The sequence below is a fragment of the Calidris pugnax genome, unplaced genomic scaffold (genome assembly GCF_001431845.1).
Source record: "Calidris pugnax isolate Ruff unplaced genomic scaffold, ASM143184v1 scaffold72, whole genome shotgun sequence".
In the NCBI taxonomy this organism is placed as follows: domain Eukaryota; kingdom Metazoa; phylum Chordata; class Aves; order Charadriiformes; family Scolopacidae; genus Calidris; species Calidris pugnax.
In genome coordinates, this window is record NW_015090808.1 from 1,109,279 (window position 1) to 1,128,060 (window position 18,782).

General features: G+C 39.9%; 1 protein-coding gene across 1 annotated transcript in view; it reads left to right on the forward strand.

Moving 5' to 3' along the window:
* Positions 1-359: 359 nt before the first annotated feature.
* Positions 360-18,782, forward strand: part of MTHFD2L (methylenetetrahydrofolate dehydrogenase (NADP+ dependent) 2-like) — a 33,706-nt gene continuing 15,283 nt past the window's right edge. Inside the window, exons 1-6 of the mRNA XM_014938354.1 lie at positions 360-519; positions 6,508-6,692; positions 7,656-7,778; positions 12,423-12,575; positions 13,342-13,449; positions 18,457-18,549. Coding sequence (XP_014793840.1) covers positions 383-519; positions 6,508-6,692; positions 7,656-7,778; positions 12,423-12,575; positions 13,342-13,449; positions 18,457-18,549 — 799 coding nt within the window. The 5' untranslated portion in view covers positions 360-382. The remainder of the gene's footprint in view (positions 520-6,507; positions 6,693-7,655; positions 7,779-12,422; positions 12,576-13,341; positions 13,450-18,456; positions 18,550-18,782) is intronic.

Consider the following 18,782-nt stretch of genomic DNA (forward strand, 5'->3'; position numbering starts at 1 on the left):
CTAATAGCCATCCCGACTATTGAGTCCTGATTTCGTCTTTCACGGCATCAACCTGCAGCGGGTCCTGCCCCAAGCCCTGGAAGCACTGAGGGGTGGCACGGCCTGAGGAGAGGGGGGGGTTGTGCCGCTCGCCCTCTCAGCTCACAGACCCGCAAAGTTGCTGGCCCCAGGCCCGGTTTGCCAGCCCCCTGTGATGGCTTGCCCAAAGCTGTGCCTTCCCTGGCGGTGTATTCCCGCCTCCCCTCAGCCCCGCCGTCCCTGTCACGGCGCCCGGCCGCTCCGCCCTGCCCTCAGCACCGCGCCCGGCCCCGGGCCCGCTACTTGCCCTGGCTCCTCCCCTCGTCGCTCGGTTGCGGCGGCGCTTCCGTCCGTCGGGACCGACATGGCGGCGGCGGCCGCCTTTTCTTCCTCCTCAGTGCTGCGCCCGGGCTTGGCGCCGCTGAGGCGATGGCGAGCCCTCTCGCACCCGGCGCCCCGGCCCGCCTACAGCACCAGCAGCTCCCCTCGCAGCGCCGCCAGGTACGCCGAGCCGTTCGGGCCATCTTCATCCCTCATGCTCCCTCCTCCTCCTCCTCCTGAGGGGCGGCGGGCCGGCCGCGCGCCGCCGGGTAACGGTGGCGCTGGGCGCGCGGCGGGCAGCCCTGAGGGAAGGGAAGGGCAGGGCGGGCTGGGCGCCCTCGGCCATCGCCTGAGGGGCGGCTGCCCCGGCCGGGCGGCGGTTCTCCCCCCGGGAAAAGGGGGCTCCGCGGGGACCGAGCAGCGGGCAGAGGTACCGGGAGAGAGGGAGGGAGAGCTGCGGCACCGGCAGTGCTCGGCCCGTGGGGTTTAAGGGGTGCAGTGGAATGAGGGGGCCCTGCTGGCCTTCCTCCCTGCTCCCCCTGAGGGGTCTGCTGCTTAAACGTTTGGTGGCTCTTGCTGCCTTAACGAGCCTCTCAGTTGTTTTACACAGAATTAACATGTATATGAATTTTTTTGGCATCTGTGATTGTTTTCTCTGATGGGTTGTAGGTGAGTGTTTTAGTGTTTGCTGAAGAATATTACTGCCTGCACGAAGGGACCTGTGATGGTGACAGGCCATCCCACTGCCTCTCGCTGCGCCCAGCAACGCAGGCGGTGTGATACTGCCATGCTCCCTTGTTCCCAAAAAAAAAAATTAAAAAATATTACAAATTTTAAAATAAAAATAATTAAAGCCCACGTGGTCATGCTCAAGTAGCACTGCAGCAGTGCCAGAGCTAGCTGGAAGCCCAGGTCCCTGGGCCAGCAGGACACACTGCGACACAGCAAGGACCAGTGTCTGGCATTGTCACCCCCTTGTATTTCGTTTAATGTGCTGGCTGGACCAAGCTTCTCATGTTGGTGTTGAGCCACGGCCACCACGGGTCCTGGGTGTGAGTGGGAGGGTTTCAGCCAAGCTCTTTTTTAATTTATGCTGGAGTTTTTTTAAATACGGACCTGAAAGGTTGCTTGGTTTCGCAGATCACGAGTAGCCTACACTGGAAGCATTGTCTTTGCTTTGTGTTTTCAAGTGTGAACGGATTAGTAAGCCGTACTGTGATAATTGAAATAAGCATCTGACCTCCTAGGTATCTGGCATATCCTGCATAACAGAGGATTTGATTCTGCTGGGTTTGGCACAAATAGCTGTATTTCTGGAATAGTGCATGCCTCCTTCTCTTCTTCACCGCTAGTGACTGGTTTTTTCCAGTTCTGTGAAAAGTAGATGCTCCTGTAGTAATGATTTTACAGAGGCTTTCAGGTGGTATGTGTGGGATTGAGAAGGTCCCATTGCGATGCCCTGTATGATTTTGGGCTTTTACTGTAGAGGTTGATCCAAAATAGCAGTTGACATCTTTGTTTCTGTAACGACCTGCGAGTCACTGGATGCGCTAAAAAGAAAGAGCAAGTACATGAATTGTTCTCACACAGGGTTCAGAATAAGAGCATCCATGAGTGGGTAGGATGATAGTGGGACAGGGTGGCATAGGAACAAGTGTTAAATCTCTTACTACACCTGATCAAATTTTTCATGTGAATAAAATTTAAAATAATAACTCACTTCTTGATGCCTTGAATAGCTTGCTGCAGTGCAACCCTCCTCTGCTGCTGATGCTTTACTTTTTTCATGTAGTTCTTGTATAATACTTCTATCAAAGGACTTAAACTATTGAGATTCTAAACCTAAGAAGCATTGATATACTATAACATTTGCTATTTTTATATTTGACAGTTATGAAAAATTTTCTTTACTTGAGAAAGTTTTATATGCAGTATTTTTAACATATGAATGAAAGACTTTGAAGAGCATTATCGTGCAGCTAAGGAGAATGGCAAGATATTGGAATTTTCTCTTTAGCTATATATTTAAAGCTTGTGGGTTTTTTTGTTTTCTCTGAGATTTAATTTTATAACTGGGTGGTTTTGCTGAGTTAGAGTTCTGAAGGTCCAAATAACAAATGTGATAGTATTCACTGAGCTGTAGTAAAAGTATTCTCCTTGATGTTTATTTCACATATGAAAATACAAGTTGATGCATAGAAGACAAATGAGAGTTGTATTCAGAAAGTCACAGATGTTTTCAAGGTGACCTTTGTTTTGCTAAAACTGGTTGCTCAGAAGGTTGTTAGAATTGGCAGGCAAGCTGAATTTAAGTATATTTGTGCAGCAGGTTGTAGGTGTATGCTGCTGCTTCATCTTTCCCTAATAAACTCTCAGCACCTTACATACTACATCTGGAGAAACACTCAAAGCTTTAATGCTTGTTGAGTAAATTCAGAGCCTTCAAAGATGTGGTATGAGTAGATGGTGACCATGTAGCAGAATGTAGATTCTTGATGAAATATGCTTCACGAAAATAAATCAGCTATGCCACATAAAAAGTGATGGTAGCGCAACTGTTTTCTTAATTTTGGGAAGGTAATGCCTGGAGTCATGAAGGACAGAATAATCTTGGAAAGAGGAGAAACTTCTCCGTTTGGAATGGTAAATGACAATACACTGCCACCTCATTTGTTTCATTTTTAGAATTTGCATCTAAACCCAGGAATGGTTTCTGCTTTTTAGCCCCTGGCATTTAAACAAGTTCCTTTTAGTAACTTGGAAGGTAGTGGCAAGAAGACTGTGGTGGTGTTTTGGGTGCAGTTAGAAAGTGGAGAAAATTGGTTTCTTTTCCAGAAGTGCTGGCAGCAGCTGTCTGTTTCCAAATATGATCTTATTTAGGCAAAGAGTTCTTTTCAAGAAATGGATGAAGTATGGTAGGGGTGGGATGATGCTCCTGGTAGTTTGCTTGTGCTTCTAGGATTTATTTTTATTCCATCTTAAAGACTAGAAGAGGAAAGAATTTGTTTCACAACTCACCACTATGCATTTCTTCCATATGCTGTTAGAGTAATATTTTAAAATCCTTCATGTTCTACCATCCTAGTGTCTATAAAGTTTAAACAAATGTCTCTGAATAAATATGGTGTTGATATTTTCCCATGTGTTGAAGTGTTAAACAATTCTCATGTTTGAGTACACTGATAAACAGACAAATATGTATCTTATTAATATAATAAAACATTAATCATATGTTATTTTACTCCAATTGTGTAAGTTTTGTATAGTAGAGACAGAGTGCAAAACTGGTTTTAGACCATCTCAGAAAGCGTGGTGGTTTGGTTTTTTTCCTGATGACTGTTGTTCTAGGTGTGGGCACGTTCATCCCCCAGAACAATGTACAGAAAAAAACCCAACTGATCAGACTTTGCACTTTGAAAACCAGTCCAATGTTAATGTAAGGCCAGAATGCTTTATTGTTTTTGCAAATGACTTTGAACTACTTACATCATGGTAAACTAACTCAATACACATTAAACATCAACATTATTTAGTGTTTGTGTACGTATAGACATTAAGCTTCAAGCATATGTGTTTGCAGAGTGTTGAAATGATTTAGTTCCGGAGGTTTGGGGTAGTCAGGCTAAAAGAAAGGTTACTGCAGCAGGTTGTCAAGCTTTTATTCTTTTACTATCTAAACAAACATCTTTCTAGTCTACTGGGTCATTTTGTTGTTTTGTTTTTGTTTTTTTTTTTTCTTCCAGGGAGGTTTTTCTTTGGAACTAAAATCACACTTCTGTTACATAATAGGTAATGCATGTTTCTATATACTGAATTTGTACCCTTGCCTTAAAATTCTAGATGAAATTGTAAACCCACTAGAACTAATAATGATCAAGAGAAATAATGAACACTTCTATCTTCCTAGAAAATAGAGGTAAAATACCATCAAGTACTTTGCTTATTTTATGTGTCAAGCAAAGTTCAAGCAACAAAAGTTGAAGTAGCCAAACACTAGGGGTAGGAATGAAGTAATTAATTAGGGTGATTAAATGTAATTTATTAAAATCAGTATCTTGTCTCACTGTAAAAATGACCAGCTGAAATAAATCATCATCAAATAATTTGTTTTAGGATATTTCTAGTCTTCACTTGTACCAACTATTGAGGTGTTGAGATTTTGATTTGAATAACTGAAATGTGTATGGTTAAGTGTAAACACTGACTATTCATGTTCTTAGTTATTTAATAAAGTAGACCAGCAGAATGGTAATGCATGAATAGCTGCTAATTGTGGAATATATAAGTGAGTAAAAGAAGAACACAATCATCTTTATGTTCTCAGAAATGTAATGTTTGTTTTACCCATGGTTTTGATGTTGGACTTGTAAAAATTTAGGTACTCACTGATTAGGGTCAAACTATTTGCTATATATGGTGTCATAAGCTTTAAAATCTATTTGAAAACTTCTGCTAGGAAACGTATATGGAAATGATAAACATTTCGACCTAAGGGTTGGTTCTTGCAGTCGCAGTATTAACAGCTTGGTTACAGTGATGTCATTTTTCAATGCAGAGTTAACCTAGTGGATATTTGGAGTGCTTTTAGTAGCTTGGGACTCGTACAACTGGGACACTTAGTTTCTAAACCACTATAAAAATTGTTAGCTACGTTGCAAAAAAGTGCATTTGCATTAGTGACATTGTACTGATATTGGTAAACTATGGGTGGTTGAGTGTGGTCATCAGCTATGAGCAGGTGATAGGGGGCAAAGTAAAATTTACAGTAAGTAAGCTTTAGAGCTGGGGGCAGAAATCCCAAGTGTCACAAGATTTGCTGTTCTTTCCCTCCTTAAAAGAGAGAATGGTGCATCTGTAACTTGGCAGGTTTGTCATCTGTAACTGAGAAGGCTAACTTTTCATGCTCTGTTTTCCGATTATTTGGTAATTTCAGTTGCTCTGTCACTTGTAGTCAATCTCCTAAGCAAAGGCTGAAAGTTTTATCTGAAGATTTCTTTTCTTTGTACTTTGCCTTCATTGAGGTTCTCCTGTCCTGTGTGGTGGTGGTGTCACTACTGCTGTTACCCTCCTACCTTCCTCACTCTTGTGCATTTAGATTCTTTGGTCATGAAGATTTACTAAGAAGTATTGAAACTGCACAAATTTCTGAAATAAATAAAATGCAACTTACTCTTTTTGGCTGCTTAAAGTTATGATTTTGAATCTTACAGAGTATCATGTTTTAAACCGGTTCAGTGCTACAATTCCTTGCTCTCTAGCTTTCTGTCTCTTCTGCTTTCTCCCCTCTAAGCACCACCAGCACCAAGCAATGAAGTTAGTATAAAGGCTGCTTGTCTGATAAAAAAGGAATTAACATCTTAGCTTCTGAAAGTTCTACATGCTGGAGATTTCTTATTTGTTGTGGGTTGGTGGAATATGTGCGTGGTTCCATACCCTTGGCTGGGGTGATGATCGCAGCAATGATAGAGGGAAAGAGGGGGCTGAAGAGTTCTGGGGCAAGTTCAAGGCTTAAGACTTTTTCAGTTTTCCACTGCTTTTCTACATGGGTAGGGCAATGGTTGTGGGCCCTTCACCCAAGGAAGATGTCTGTCTGCTGTAGTGCTGGTTGAGGACAGAGTGAAGTTACTGGAAGGACAGGGAATTGAAGGAATAAAAGTGGGGAGGGCTTGACAGAAGCTGATGAGTTAGTCACCACTGCCTTATAGGAGAAATAGTATCATCTAGGCATGTACAAAAGAATAGTGTGAATAATCCCATGTCAAATAGATTTTTAAAGGAAATTTGGGGAGGCAGGTGGGTAAAAATTCCTTAAAACTGAAAAACTTAAGGGTTCAAGAGTGTTCTCATGTTCTGTTCCCAAATGCAGGAGTTCATAGGTATGTTCAGCCTGGCTGGCTACGTGTGTTGGGAAGGTGGGACGAGGCAGGTGAGCTCCTCTTCTGTACGCACTGATGGCACATTCCTGCTCTTCTAGTAAGAGAGCGGGGAAACACTTCTTTCTCGGGTGGATTTGTAGTGTGTTAGTGTCTTTCAAATAGTATTTGAAATAATAGCAAATTCACTAATCGAAGCATTTGCAAGTATTTAACACGGTAGATCAAACGCTTAAAAGTGTCTTGTTTATGAAATTTTTAGACCTAAATATCGTGTATCTTTTTGTCTTTATAGTGATGAAGCAACCATTATCTCAGGGACAAAGCTTGCTAAACAAGTTTTGAAAGAAGTTCAAAGGGATGTAGAATCATGGATATCCTGTGGAAACAAGAGACCTCATCTCACGGTCATATTAGTAGGAGACAATCCAGCTAGTCATATCTATGTCAGAAACAAGATAAAAGCAGCTGCAGCTGTAGGTATGTGTTACATGATATAAATGCTTTTTTGGTAAGCACAGGATACGGTTATTTAAAAATTAAAAAGGGGGGGGAACCCCCTTTGTATCTTAATTTAATTTTGCACTGTTTTCTTCCTCATCTTCTCTGATGTTCTCTGGAAGTTTTCTGACAGTTAAGTGTCTTTACTGACTTTGAGAGGCTTGGTGAATAAACATAATCAGAGATAAATTAAGTCAGTTTTTAGTTGTTTCTGCAAGACACTTCAATTATTTTTTGAATGTGAAATATTTGCTTAAGAGCTTGCCTTCTCAAGTACACGTTACATTTCTTCTTTTATGTGTGGATTTTTCAGCTTGCCTCCAACTGTGATAGCAAAACCTACTACCCTGGCATTGATGGGAATAGTGTTTAAGTAACCAGTTTCACAGGAAGATGTTGAGAAGAGCCTTTTTCTTCATAATGTCCATCTTCATGCTTTCAGTCCCCAGTAGAGCCAGACAAGCCAGTCCAAACCCAAGGCTTCACAGCTCTGAAAATTAAGGGCAAAATTTCAGACATAATGAAATCAAACAGTAAAGCAAAGTGACTGATTACCTGGGATAAAGCCCAGTCACTACAACATCTCATCTGCAACTGAAAGAGTATCATAGCCTAAACAGGGAACTTCAGTGTTGTTGCTATCAGTGAAACTGCATGGTTTATTTTCCAAATATTTCTAAACTGTTTTTTAATTTCGGAGATACTGTGTCCAACTGTAGATTTATTTAATTTTTTCTGTATGTTTTGCTGTAAGATTGTACTTGACATCTAGAAATACGGCATTAAAGACCAGACTGCAAAAGCAGAATGTTTAGCAAGTAATTCATGGTTATTTAAGGCAGTTGTTAAGCATTGAACAGATTTTTAGATGAAACGACCGAGCTGTCCGTAGATAAATTTCCTGATATTAATGTGTGTCTTCTGTTTTTTGGTTTTTATCAGGCATTTCTAGTGAGATCATACTGAGGCCTAAAGACATTTCTCAGGAAGAACTCTTAGATATGACGGTAAAACTCAACAAGGATTCAACAGTTAGTGGTTTATTAGTTCAGCTACCTCTCCCAGGTAGGTGACATCTTTTGTCCTGCAGTCAATGTAAGAGAAAAGGGTTTGAAATGGTATTTTAGCAGTGATAAAACTTGCGATTTTCATCTAAATCTACAGAAGTCAATTTACTTAAACCGTTATATGCTTCCTAATGGAGAGGTACCTAAATTACTGGAGTTGTCGTAATAAGTTGACTGGCATGTTGGGTTTCCCCTAGCTCTGTGTCTGCAAGTGTTGTCTTTTATCATACGTATATATTGTATGCTCTGAAGGGGAGGAGCTCTTTTTTTGGCACGCATAGGCATGAATTCTAGCACTAGCTGGGACTCCAGGGGTTACTGCTTATAAGTGTCTCTGATGATGGTGAAGCTGAAGCTTTGTTTTTAGGTAACCTCTTAATTTCCACTCTTATTCCTAGTCTTGGTCTTCACTTTCAGGCAGTTCTCACTGCCTTCACTTTATATCTACAAACCAGCAAAAATTGGGGCAGGTGCTGAGTGTTTTGTTTGTGCTTTGTAATAAATACCAGTATTTGTGATTAGGAAGTTCTGCGCTTCGCATGATATGAAAGCTAACTGAAATCGGGCACTTGTTGAAATAAGTTGGCCACAAGGTGGAAGTATATCACAAGTCAGGAGACTGATGTTGGACACCAAGTAGGGAATTCTGGGAGCTGATAGAATGTGGTCAGTTTACTTTGAACAAACAGCTCTCCCAATAAGAAGAGATTAGGGGAAACAGGTAATGTAACAAATTTTCATTTCAGTAGTGAGAATTCATGCAAAAAATGCAGCACTGACAGCTTAGAGATGGAAGTCTTTCTGTCTGAAGCGTGTAGCAAAGGAAACAGACTCACCCACTGGACTCCCAATCTGCTGCTGTGCTCCCCAGAACTGGGAGGTGACATGTGACACTGTCTTACTTGTGTGAGTACTGGGTAAAATTGTTAGGTACCTCTTGCAGAAATTAAATTTTTTTATGAGGAGGAAATAAAGTCATTGCAGTCTATTGTTGAGCTGTCTGCCTTTATTGATACATAGTCCTTGAATAGTTAGTGAATTTAAACCTGTTCAACATTTGAAAAGATAAAACCCCTGAGGGTAATTCTAGTTGTGTGGATTCAAATGTCTGATGCTAGTACACTGACATGTTTAAACCCTAAAGTAGTTGGTTGAAGATCCTTCTCAAGAACTATGGTCACACTAACCACAGGAAGACTAATTAGCCTTTCTCTGCCCTGTAAAACTTGCTGGTTTGAGGCCTGGCTGTTGCTTGCCTTAGTGAAAACCTTAAAGTAATTTGATCAATAGCAGAACTTTCTTAATATTGTGTCTGTGTAGTGAAGTTAAATATGCAAGTTATCATGAGCCAAAAATGTTCAGGAAGTTCTTTCTGTAATTGCTGTCAGATATAACTCTGATCACTGAATTATTCTTTTTCTCCCAAAAGAATTTCAGAAACAGAAGGGCAGAAAGCTGTTAGCTCATTTTCCAAAATTCTGTTGCTTTGCATTGTAATGGAAGGAGACAAAGCCTAGAAGTTGTGTAAACTTTATCAGTGAAGGCTGCTCATTCCAGAATTGAGGTTGTTGTGTGGGGTTTTGGTTTTTTTGCAGTAAACAAAAAAACACAGTAAAAAAAAACCCCACAGGTGTGGCTTTTGATCAACACGGGGGTAAAAATAGAAGCAGAAACCAGCTTTGTTCTCTTTCACTTCTGTGCTGGAGCAACTTAACTTTGAGGATTGTCATCTTTGCCTGAGGAAAACTTCCTTTCTGTGCGCCTTTTGAGTTCATCACCTCTGATGTGGTAATGGTTTTGCGGAGAGTTTCCTGTATCTTTTTTAAAATTGCCGGGAAGATGGCTATGAAATGGTAGATGTCTATTTGAGATAGAATATGAAAAACTCAAACTTTTCTTAGTGATAAGCAGCAAAGAAGCATGAGATGAATGAGTAGAAACATGATGCCCCTCTGTTGTGAAAGACTGTGCCAGCAAAAGTGTGGCCTGCTTTGGAACTGTGTTAAAATCATAGCAGCATCCCAATAGAGCCTCTCAAAATTATTTCCAGGGAGCTCATTGCTGCTGCTCAACAGCTTTCTCCTTGCTCTGTGTCTGTATTTTTTGATTGTATGGTACGTTTTTGAATCCCTTTTGTGCTGTGTTTTTGTTTTCACCAGTCTTCCCTTTTGAAAACCAGTTTTTATTTTTCGTATCTCAACATTAGAGGCACATGTTGTTTGTTGTGTAAATAAGTTTCTCTGTGCAAGGCAGAGTAGGTGGGCAAGCAATGCCTGCTGTCGCCTGGCAAGTTTGGTTAAGAAGTAAAAGGAGTGCAGTGAGGAACCTGGCACAGGGAGTAGCTTGTAATGACAGCAAGTAAGTTTGTGTGAATGTCAGTTGAGAGGAGACTAAGTGTGTTCTGTGAGACTGAGAGTCACCTGCTTCAGCAATTGTTTTTTTTCCTCTGGAAATGAATGAGGCTACCTGCAGTCGAGTGGAAACAAACCAGGAAAATTCATTTCTTGAGGAAAATAAAATCTACTGACTAAGTAACAGTAACTGTCTATACAGTTTGAATTGGTTTTGTTTGTTGGTTTGGGGACCTCCCACCCATGATAGTGCTTTAGAAGTGTCTCTGGTGAGGGAGGGAAGGTGCCCACCTCCTCTCTTCTCAGGCCCACGTCAGCCTGTGTGTCCCCAGCTATGTGGCTGTGGTTCTTCCCCGTACTATGTACCCTTCTCTGAAATTCTGCAAACCAGTTTTGGGTGGGGAAAAAGAATATCCATGTAAAGCATGACCTCTTTCCCTTTTACATGAAGGGATCTATTTTCTGTTTATTTCTGGGAGGCTACAGCCAGCTAGCAATGAGGAGGTGTTTGTCAGAGCAGTGTTGTGTCCTATCCCAGGCACAAGGAAAAGCACAGCCGCCAAGTTTTTGTTTGATGAACAACTTACTTGCCTAAGGTTAACAAGTTATCTTTTGCAAAAACTGTTGAATAGGTTACTCCAAATTTCTTTTTTTTTTTTTTTTTTTCTTTTTTTTTATTCCCCAAGTTAACATAAAAATAAGGTGATGGTTGCCTTCAATCTGGACTAGGCTAGTTTGAATTCTAAGAGACTCTTCCATCAATGTACTTAACATCTTAATTTCCACAGACCTTTCTCATTAGCATTCAAAAGGAAACTTCCTCCCATCAGAATATGGAGAATTAAATTGTGAATTGTAACAGTCTGGTTTAACTCTAGGGTTTCTTTTTAATTGGAAATCTTTTAACAAGAGATCACCCTGTTTTATAATGTGTGTGATGTCTTTTGATTAGCTTCCTCCTGTTAGAGCAAAATCAAAAAATACCTAAGTAGAGCAAGTTGACTACTAAATTCAAACAGCCTATATATCCTATATATGTCTATGAATTACTTGGAATGTCTGAATTTTGTAATCAACATTAATTTCTCTTTATTTGGCTTTTTTAAACATCCTGTTGTGCTCATGGAATTGAACATTAAGTTATGTGTTCTCACAGTCACAGAATCTAGCATAGAATGAGTGTTGTAGCGTTATATAAAAGGTGCAAAAATAATCACTCTGTGAAGGAAAAGCTGGAGGTGTAATCCTAGAAGCAATTTGAGTCCTTATTAAACAGTGAAGACTAAGATATCCTTGCTCATGGCAGGGGGGTTGGAGGAGAGAACCTTTTAAAGGTCCCTTCTAACCCAAACAATTTTTGATTCTAAAATTGTGACTGAGGTTACCACTGAGTAAATACATTTATTAAACCAAGTTTGCTTTCTGGGTCATGTGGGGATGTTTTGTAGAGCTGTTCCTCTGGAGTGTCTTAACCTTGGGTTTGTAACTCTGAGGTAGGAGAAGGTAGGACTGGCCATTGCATATTTTTTTTCCTAATCAGTACCAATGTTTATGCAGTATAAGCTTTAAACAGTTGCAGACCTATCTGATATCAATAGTGCATATGAAAAATGTTGTGTACAAATAGATAATAATAAATTATGTGCAGGTATTGTCATTTAAGGCATACTTGGTGTTTTGAGCTCGTCAATATCGAACAATTTTGTGCATTCTCACAGTTCTCCAATGAAGTGGGATATGTTTTAGTCCTGCTGATTAGCAAATTACTAAAAACAGTTGTATTGTTGTAAAAAGGCAAATGAAAGCTAGACCTGCAAAGTTATTTCAGCTTAGGGTTTCCATACATTTGTTTAAAACTTAGGTTTTGTATCCTTTGTGATCTTACAAACAGGTAACGTGCACAATAAGTTTTTTCCTATTTTTTTTCTTGAGTCACTTGATAGTTAACACTTCCAGAATACAAAAGAGACTCTGAAATGTCTTGCTTAAATGTTTATTTTTATAGTTACCAAGTCGTCATTCTCAGCTGAGTATCAGCCTCTCGTATTTTGATTTTAGTCTGTTGTATTAGCAGTGTCACAAACTGAATCATTGAAGTGTTAGTAGATGACTTCAAAAGGTGAAGCTGTGACTGCTGCCGTTAGAGGGAGAGTGTAGTTTATTCATAATGAGTAATAATAATTACCCCAGCTAGACCAAACTCGTGTGTTTTTCTGTGTTAATGATTCAGATAGAATTGATGACACCTGACAAAGGAAAGAGCTGTAATTTGAAAGCAATGTGTTTCCTAGATCACATAGATGAACGGACAGTTTGTAACGCTATCGCACCTGAGAAGGATGTGGATGGGTTCCATATCCTGAATATCGGACGTCTGTGTCTCGATCAGCCTTCTGTCATACCTGCCACTGCTGCTGCCGTGTGGGAGATCATAAAACGGACAGGTAAGAAGCTGAACTGTATTGAAACTCTTTTATCTCAGGAGATGAATGAAGGATTAAGTCAGGTGTGAGTTAAAAGGCGTAGGTTATCTAAATGGATTGGGCAGATTGAAGAACAAACGTTTAGAGGATTAATCTAAATAATGAGGAGGTGCCAAATAGATGAGATCTTTTGCCAGTAGCAGAACTATTAATTAAGTGTAGACAGTAGTCCACGTAGAATACTTGGTGAAACAACTTTGGTAACTTATTTTCTCCATTTGATAATGTTGTGAGGAATTTTCTGTGATGTTGCTGAACTCCTGATTATTTATCAAATACAAGATTTGAATGCCTAAGCTCCTGTGGTGGAAGGGGAAGGAACAAGAACAAAACTGGGAACATTTAATTCAGTACTAGAAGGGGAGAAGAAAGCATGTGTGTTCAATAGTTGTCATTTTATTAGTGTAATATACATGTTCTTATTGGTAGATATAAGGGCTTCCATTTCCCTTGGTTGTCAGAGAAGAGAAATTAAGTCTCTCCAAAGGGTGAATCAAACAACCTGAATGAGTTGCCAGTTTTGTTTCTTTAAGGTGAAAGCTGAAAGTTGTTTTGTGGATTCATTCCTCAAGTTCAGCCATGTGCATTTTTCAAGTTGTGTGGATGTCATCGGTCCACAACAGCAAATAATTATATCTTGGGGATTAAGAGGAAGGGTTTAGGTATATCAAAATAGTGGAATACAATTGTTTGAAAAAAAAAATTCCTTTTTTTTTTCTTCTATAAGGAATACAAACATTTGGAAAAAATGTTGTTGTAGCTGGAAGATCTAAGAATGTTGGAATGCCTATTTCAATGCTTTTACATACTGATGGAGAGCATGAAAGGCCTGGAGGTAAGTCCATGAGTGTTATTCTAAAGTATCCATTTGTGAAATCATCAAAATAAAGCTGACCAGAGGATTCAGATAAAAAGAGAAAGCTTTTGTCTCTTGTACAGTGTTTGTGACTGGAGAAGGGAAATAAACTTGCTAATCTATTTCCTGACATATTCTCTCTAGAGCAGTTTCTGGAGTCAACTTTTTCTGGTGTTATGCCATTATTTTGTCTTCCATTTGAGACAGCTACTGTTTAAACATGGTTAGCGCTGAACGTTGAGGGTATTACCTGATGGTGTGGCCTTAAAGAACTACAGAGGTTCATGTGATGTTTATACAAAGTAATAAATAATATAGCTTTATGCCTGATGCTCATGCTTACTATTAATTTCAAGTTTTTCATACGCATACATGTGCACGCAGATATATATATATGCATACATACACATATATATATGTTAGTTAGGTGGTTATTATGAAAATGTCTAAATGACCACCAACTTTTCCATGTGAGCTCTATGATAGTACATGCTGGCCTGGGGGATTTTTCTGCAGTGCAGTTTATATGCCCCTGGAAATTGGGGGTTGTAATGGAAATATTTTTAAGTAATTCTAATTACAGAAGCATGCATGTGCTCCTATAATTGTGCTGTAGAAAGAAAAACAAATATGATTTAAATAGAGTACTGTCCTTCTGCAAGTTCATTTTGATGTTGGAAACTGCCATGGTGGTGTGCACAAACGAGGTAAACATGAATGTTTAATCCCAGGCATATGTAATAGGAGTGGAGTGAAATCTGTTATTAATATAATAAAACAGTAAAAGCTTCTTACTAATCATAGAGTTGGTGTTTCCATTCAGTCTCTGTGGGAAAGTTGCTATTTGAAACTTTTCTCAGTGTTTGAATTGTAATTACCATCAGTGCATAGTTCTGGTCTCATCCCCATTCCCATGAAAATTAGTAGCATTTCTGCCATTTGCTGCAAATATTAGGTTATACTACTGGCAGTGCAGTTCAGTTTTTGAAATAGACTGTAAACAACACAGAGGTCTGTTGCAAACTACTTGCATGCTTCTCAGTTGGAAATGGGGAGACTTAGTGACCTGTGATTCTTTCAGCAACTTGTTACGAAACCCAGCGTAGTTGAATGGAAGTTTTTTTAGGTGTAACTAAACACTGTCTTATAGCTTTCAGCTTTTGAGTTAGTTGGATCCATGGCTCAGCTTTTTTTTCACTTGATTCTTGGGCTTCTAGCTCTTATTTGACTGTCTGTAGTATGACTTGGTTTTTTGGGGGTGTTTGTATCATTTTGGAGGTTGGCCATGAATTTTTTGGCCTGTGAAAGAACTTTGTTGTGCTTCATGGTCATCTGCCTACCTGACTGTGTTCTGACTCCCGACATAATACGTATTACTTCAGCAGCAGCCCTGTTTGCTGGTGCTGTCACTGATGCTATGTATGTCAAGTATTCTATGTGGGGACAGAAAAATGTTCGAATATTCCCTTACCAACAGTGACACTGAATTAACTCATTGAAGAAATGGGTTTATTTTTAAGGTACTTATTCTTTTTTTTCCAATTTGCCAAGTGGCATTATACAGTATAAAGCACCTGTCAATGAGAAAACAAAGGAACATTTGTACTTCTTTCACAATAAATTAGCATTAAGTATATATTAGTTGTGTACATGGTGATAAATACTCTCATAGTTGTGTAGTCTAGTGTAGTTTTCATTCCTGACTCACAGATTGGGCTGTCCTTGAACTTCTGGTTGGTCTTCTGCAGTTATCTTTCTTTTCTGATTCTGCTCTGAGCAACAAGAGGCTAGCCTGGATGGCATCGGGGGGAAGGCAGTTTAGATGCTGCTTTTATCTTTACCTCAGTGGTCATCAGAATTTCTGGATGTATTATGGCAGAGAAGGAGCTGAAGGCAGTTGAGATAAAGCTGAGATAGGCAGTGAAAGAGAATGCGTAAAGCAAAAGTACGACGATATCAAGGAGGTGGAGTTCAAGAAAAGATTGGAAATGTGAATATAATAAAAATTATAGCTTAGATGGACTAATACTTTCCACCTGTTTTTGTATTGGCTAATAGCAGGGCAAAACTTGTTCGTTGTGATCAGAGACGTCTGTCAGGGTATGAGATGAGGTAGCTTTAGCAAGTCAGCTAAGTTTCTAGATGAAGTGGGTTTTGGAGTTGAAAATTACATGTCAGAGTTGCTAATTTTATTTCTTACCAAAAAAAGGCAGGCTTTCTTCTTAAGAGCATATTTTGAACAACTTAAACCTGTCAGTGGAAATTAAGTGGAAGCTTTTTTCTTTTTTTTTCTTTTTTTTTTCAGGGGCATGGGGACCAGACAAGACCTACAGTTAAGGGGTGAAAAAATTTTCTCAGGTTATCAGTGAGCATAGGGTTTTATCAGCAATTGGGCTGGTTTGATTAAATAACTTTTATTGAGAAGTGATGCAAGGAGAGAGGTGTGATACTATTATTTCTTTTTATTCTAGGTTTTAGTTGTTATTTTTATTTACAGATTATAAAGAAAACTGAAAAGCTGGGATCTGTCTTCATCTGTGATGTTTTGTGTAGAAACCATCATGTCCTGCAGGTGGCAATATCTGATCAGATTGGAAAACTGAACTTTACAAAACAAATGTGTTTTGTGTAGACAGGTCAAGAGACTGTCTCTATTTTATAAGCTAGTGAATTGTCTCAGTGGTATCATATGGAATCTTAATTGCTAGATGTATTCCTCTTCTTTCAGCAGAAATAACAGTGTAAAAATAGTTGTTTGTTTTCTTTTTTGGCATGATCACAAATAAATGGAAAAGCTACCCTTTCATCTGTGTCTGTAGGCTTCTGGACTGCTATTCTGAAGGTAGGGAGTTTGGGGTTGGGTTTTTTCCCCTTCTTTTCTCTCCTTTTCTTTTTGATAGTGAGAGCAGTTACTTGGTTTCAGGAGCTGACTACAGACACGTTCTTCACTAAAATCTTTCTCAGAAGGTGTGAATATTTGTAACTTTGAATTTTATCCATTGTTTTTCTCAGCCTATCTGTTGGGCACATGATAAGAGATCAAAAGAATCTCATTATGTATATATTTTTGGAAGTAATGATTGTGATTTTGGGCAAGGCAAGTTTTGCACTTAAATTCATGGGAACTTGTAGAAAGTTGGTGAAAGACTTGTAACTGCTGGAAATTCCCCTTCTTTCATGGAATTGCTTGTGCACATCTGTACTTTTCTGTTCTCATTATCTGAAACTGTCTTGATCCTCTTCTCTTTGAGGAGAGATATGCGCTGTAGAGACTGAAGGAGAAGAGGGATCAAAGGTGAGGGGAAAGAGCACAGAAGTCAGAGCACAGACGTGTTGAAGATGAGATCCTTAGGAAGAGAGTTAATGAGATTGGAGGCACAGATTAGATCAGTCAGACACATTCCAGAGGAAGCAGATGTGGTGTTAACATCTGAGATGGCAAAAACTTTTAGTTTAATGGTTCGTAATGTGGCTTAAGAGTCTCTGATGAGTGGAAGGTGGAGACGAAGGGATGTAACACCTGAACACTTGTGCAGTACAAATAGTTGACAGGGAGAGTGTTGGGAGGAGTCTCCTTTGATAGCTGTTATCTTTGCTGTTTTCTTGGGCAGTCCTTGAGGGATCACTGTGCTTGCTATTGGATGCATTACCATCAGTCCCTTCAGTCCCTGTCCCCGTGACAATTCACTTTGTGTGTAGTGGCTGCTCCTCAGCATCTCCATCAAACAGCACAAGGTTTTTCATGTCTTACTAGGAGGGTTTATTTGTAGCTTCTTGCCAAGCAACGTGGATACGTGCAGGAGCAGGCCCCATAGCTTTTGAGTTTGCCCATAAGGATGTGTGCTTCCGTTTGTGAGAACTTCAAGCACTTCCTACTCTGGTGTGATGTAAGAGTTCAGTTGTTTTTCTTTTATTGGGAGATACAAGAGATGGTAGGACACCTGCAAAAATTTGAGCACCTGTTTGTCCAGTCTTTTCCATTCCTGTTGTTGCACTTAAGCTACATAAAATGATGACTTGGAATGCTTTGAGTGTGTGGAAAAATATATATGCACTGGATGTATTGATCCCTTAAGTGGTTATGGTAACAAACATTCTCAGCTCCATCCAATTGGAATTTTGTTAATACTGGTGCTGTTGTTGATTGTGTTCAAGAATGCCTCTCCTTGATGAAACCTGGTACTGTTCCAGTCAAGAGAGGGGTTTTGCTCTCTGGCCCTTGCATGCTGTTATTGATCAGCAGGGTTTCTAAGCAAAGGCCCTTGGCATCCTTGTTGCCATAGGTACAAGTCTTATTCCCTACGATATCAGGCTCTACAAAGAGAAGAGCTGCAGTTGTCATCTCCAGTTGTTGGCCAGGTTATCAACTGTGTTAATTCTTGAGAGGGGGAATATCAGTAAGAAAAGTGCCCCTTTGCTGAACTTGTATTACCGATTATTCCTTGAGCACTCAAAATCTGTCAAAAACATGGGCCAAAGACTAAACTTTGATTCAAAGGAAATGCTGTTATGGAGTTAGGTCACAGGTACAGGGAAGACTGTCAACTTCCTTCCTGTCTATACAGCAATGTCAAGGGAGGCATCTGGGGAGCTTCAAGACAGGTGAACAATAAACAGGATTGAGCACAGAGATCTGAACGTGGTGATCTTGTACTCGACGCTTTAGTTTGTGACAAACAACTGAGTCCTGTGGCACACTGTACAAATTGTGCTTAATCAGGTAGCCACAGGATTCCATGCTGGGTTTGTCCTGTGTAATTCCACTCAGCGTAATGCAGCTGATTCAGGAGTAAGTTTAAGAGTAAGCTTTCTTTCCTATGTGTGAGCAGCAAGTGCTGTGAGCGTTCTGCCTAAATGATGCATCGCGAGACAAATCTGCTCATGATCTGTACTGCTGTTAATGTATCAAAGTAAGTCCTCTGCACCTCAAAGTAAATGCTATACAAGCATTTTATATGTGGCAATTAATTGATAATCTCATTTCAGGTGATGCTACAGTGACCATTACTCACAGATACACACCGAAAGAGCAGCTCAAGATCCATACACAACTCGCTGACATTGTAATAGTAGCTGCAGGTAATACTGGTTGCTGTTAATACTCCAATCATGGTGTTTAAAACTTAAAAAGTAAACTTTGTTGGTGGCACCACTGGCTCTTTCACATTTCACCCAATAATCGGTGCTTGTGCTTGCTGAGAGCGTTGCAGTCAGTAGGATTCCTTGTTGTAAGAAGGGCAAGTGGTTTGGCTCTTTGTTCTTGCCCTTCACATTTGCAGACTCATAAACTGTTTCTCGTCACATGTGACACC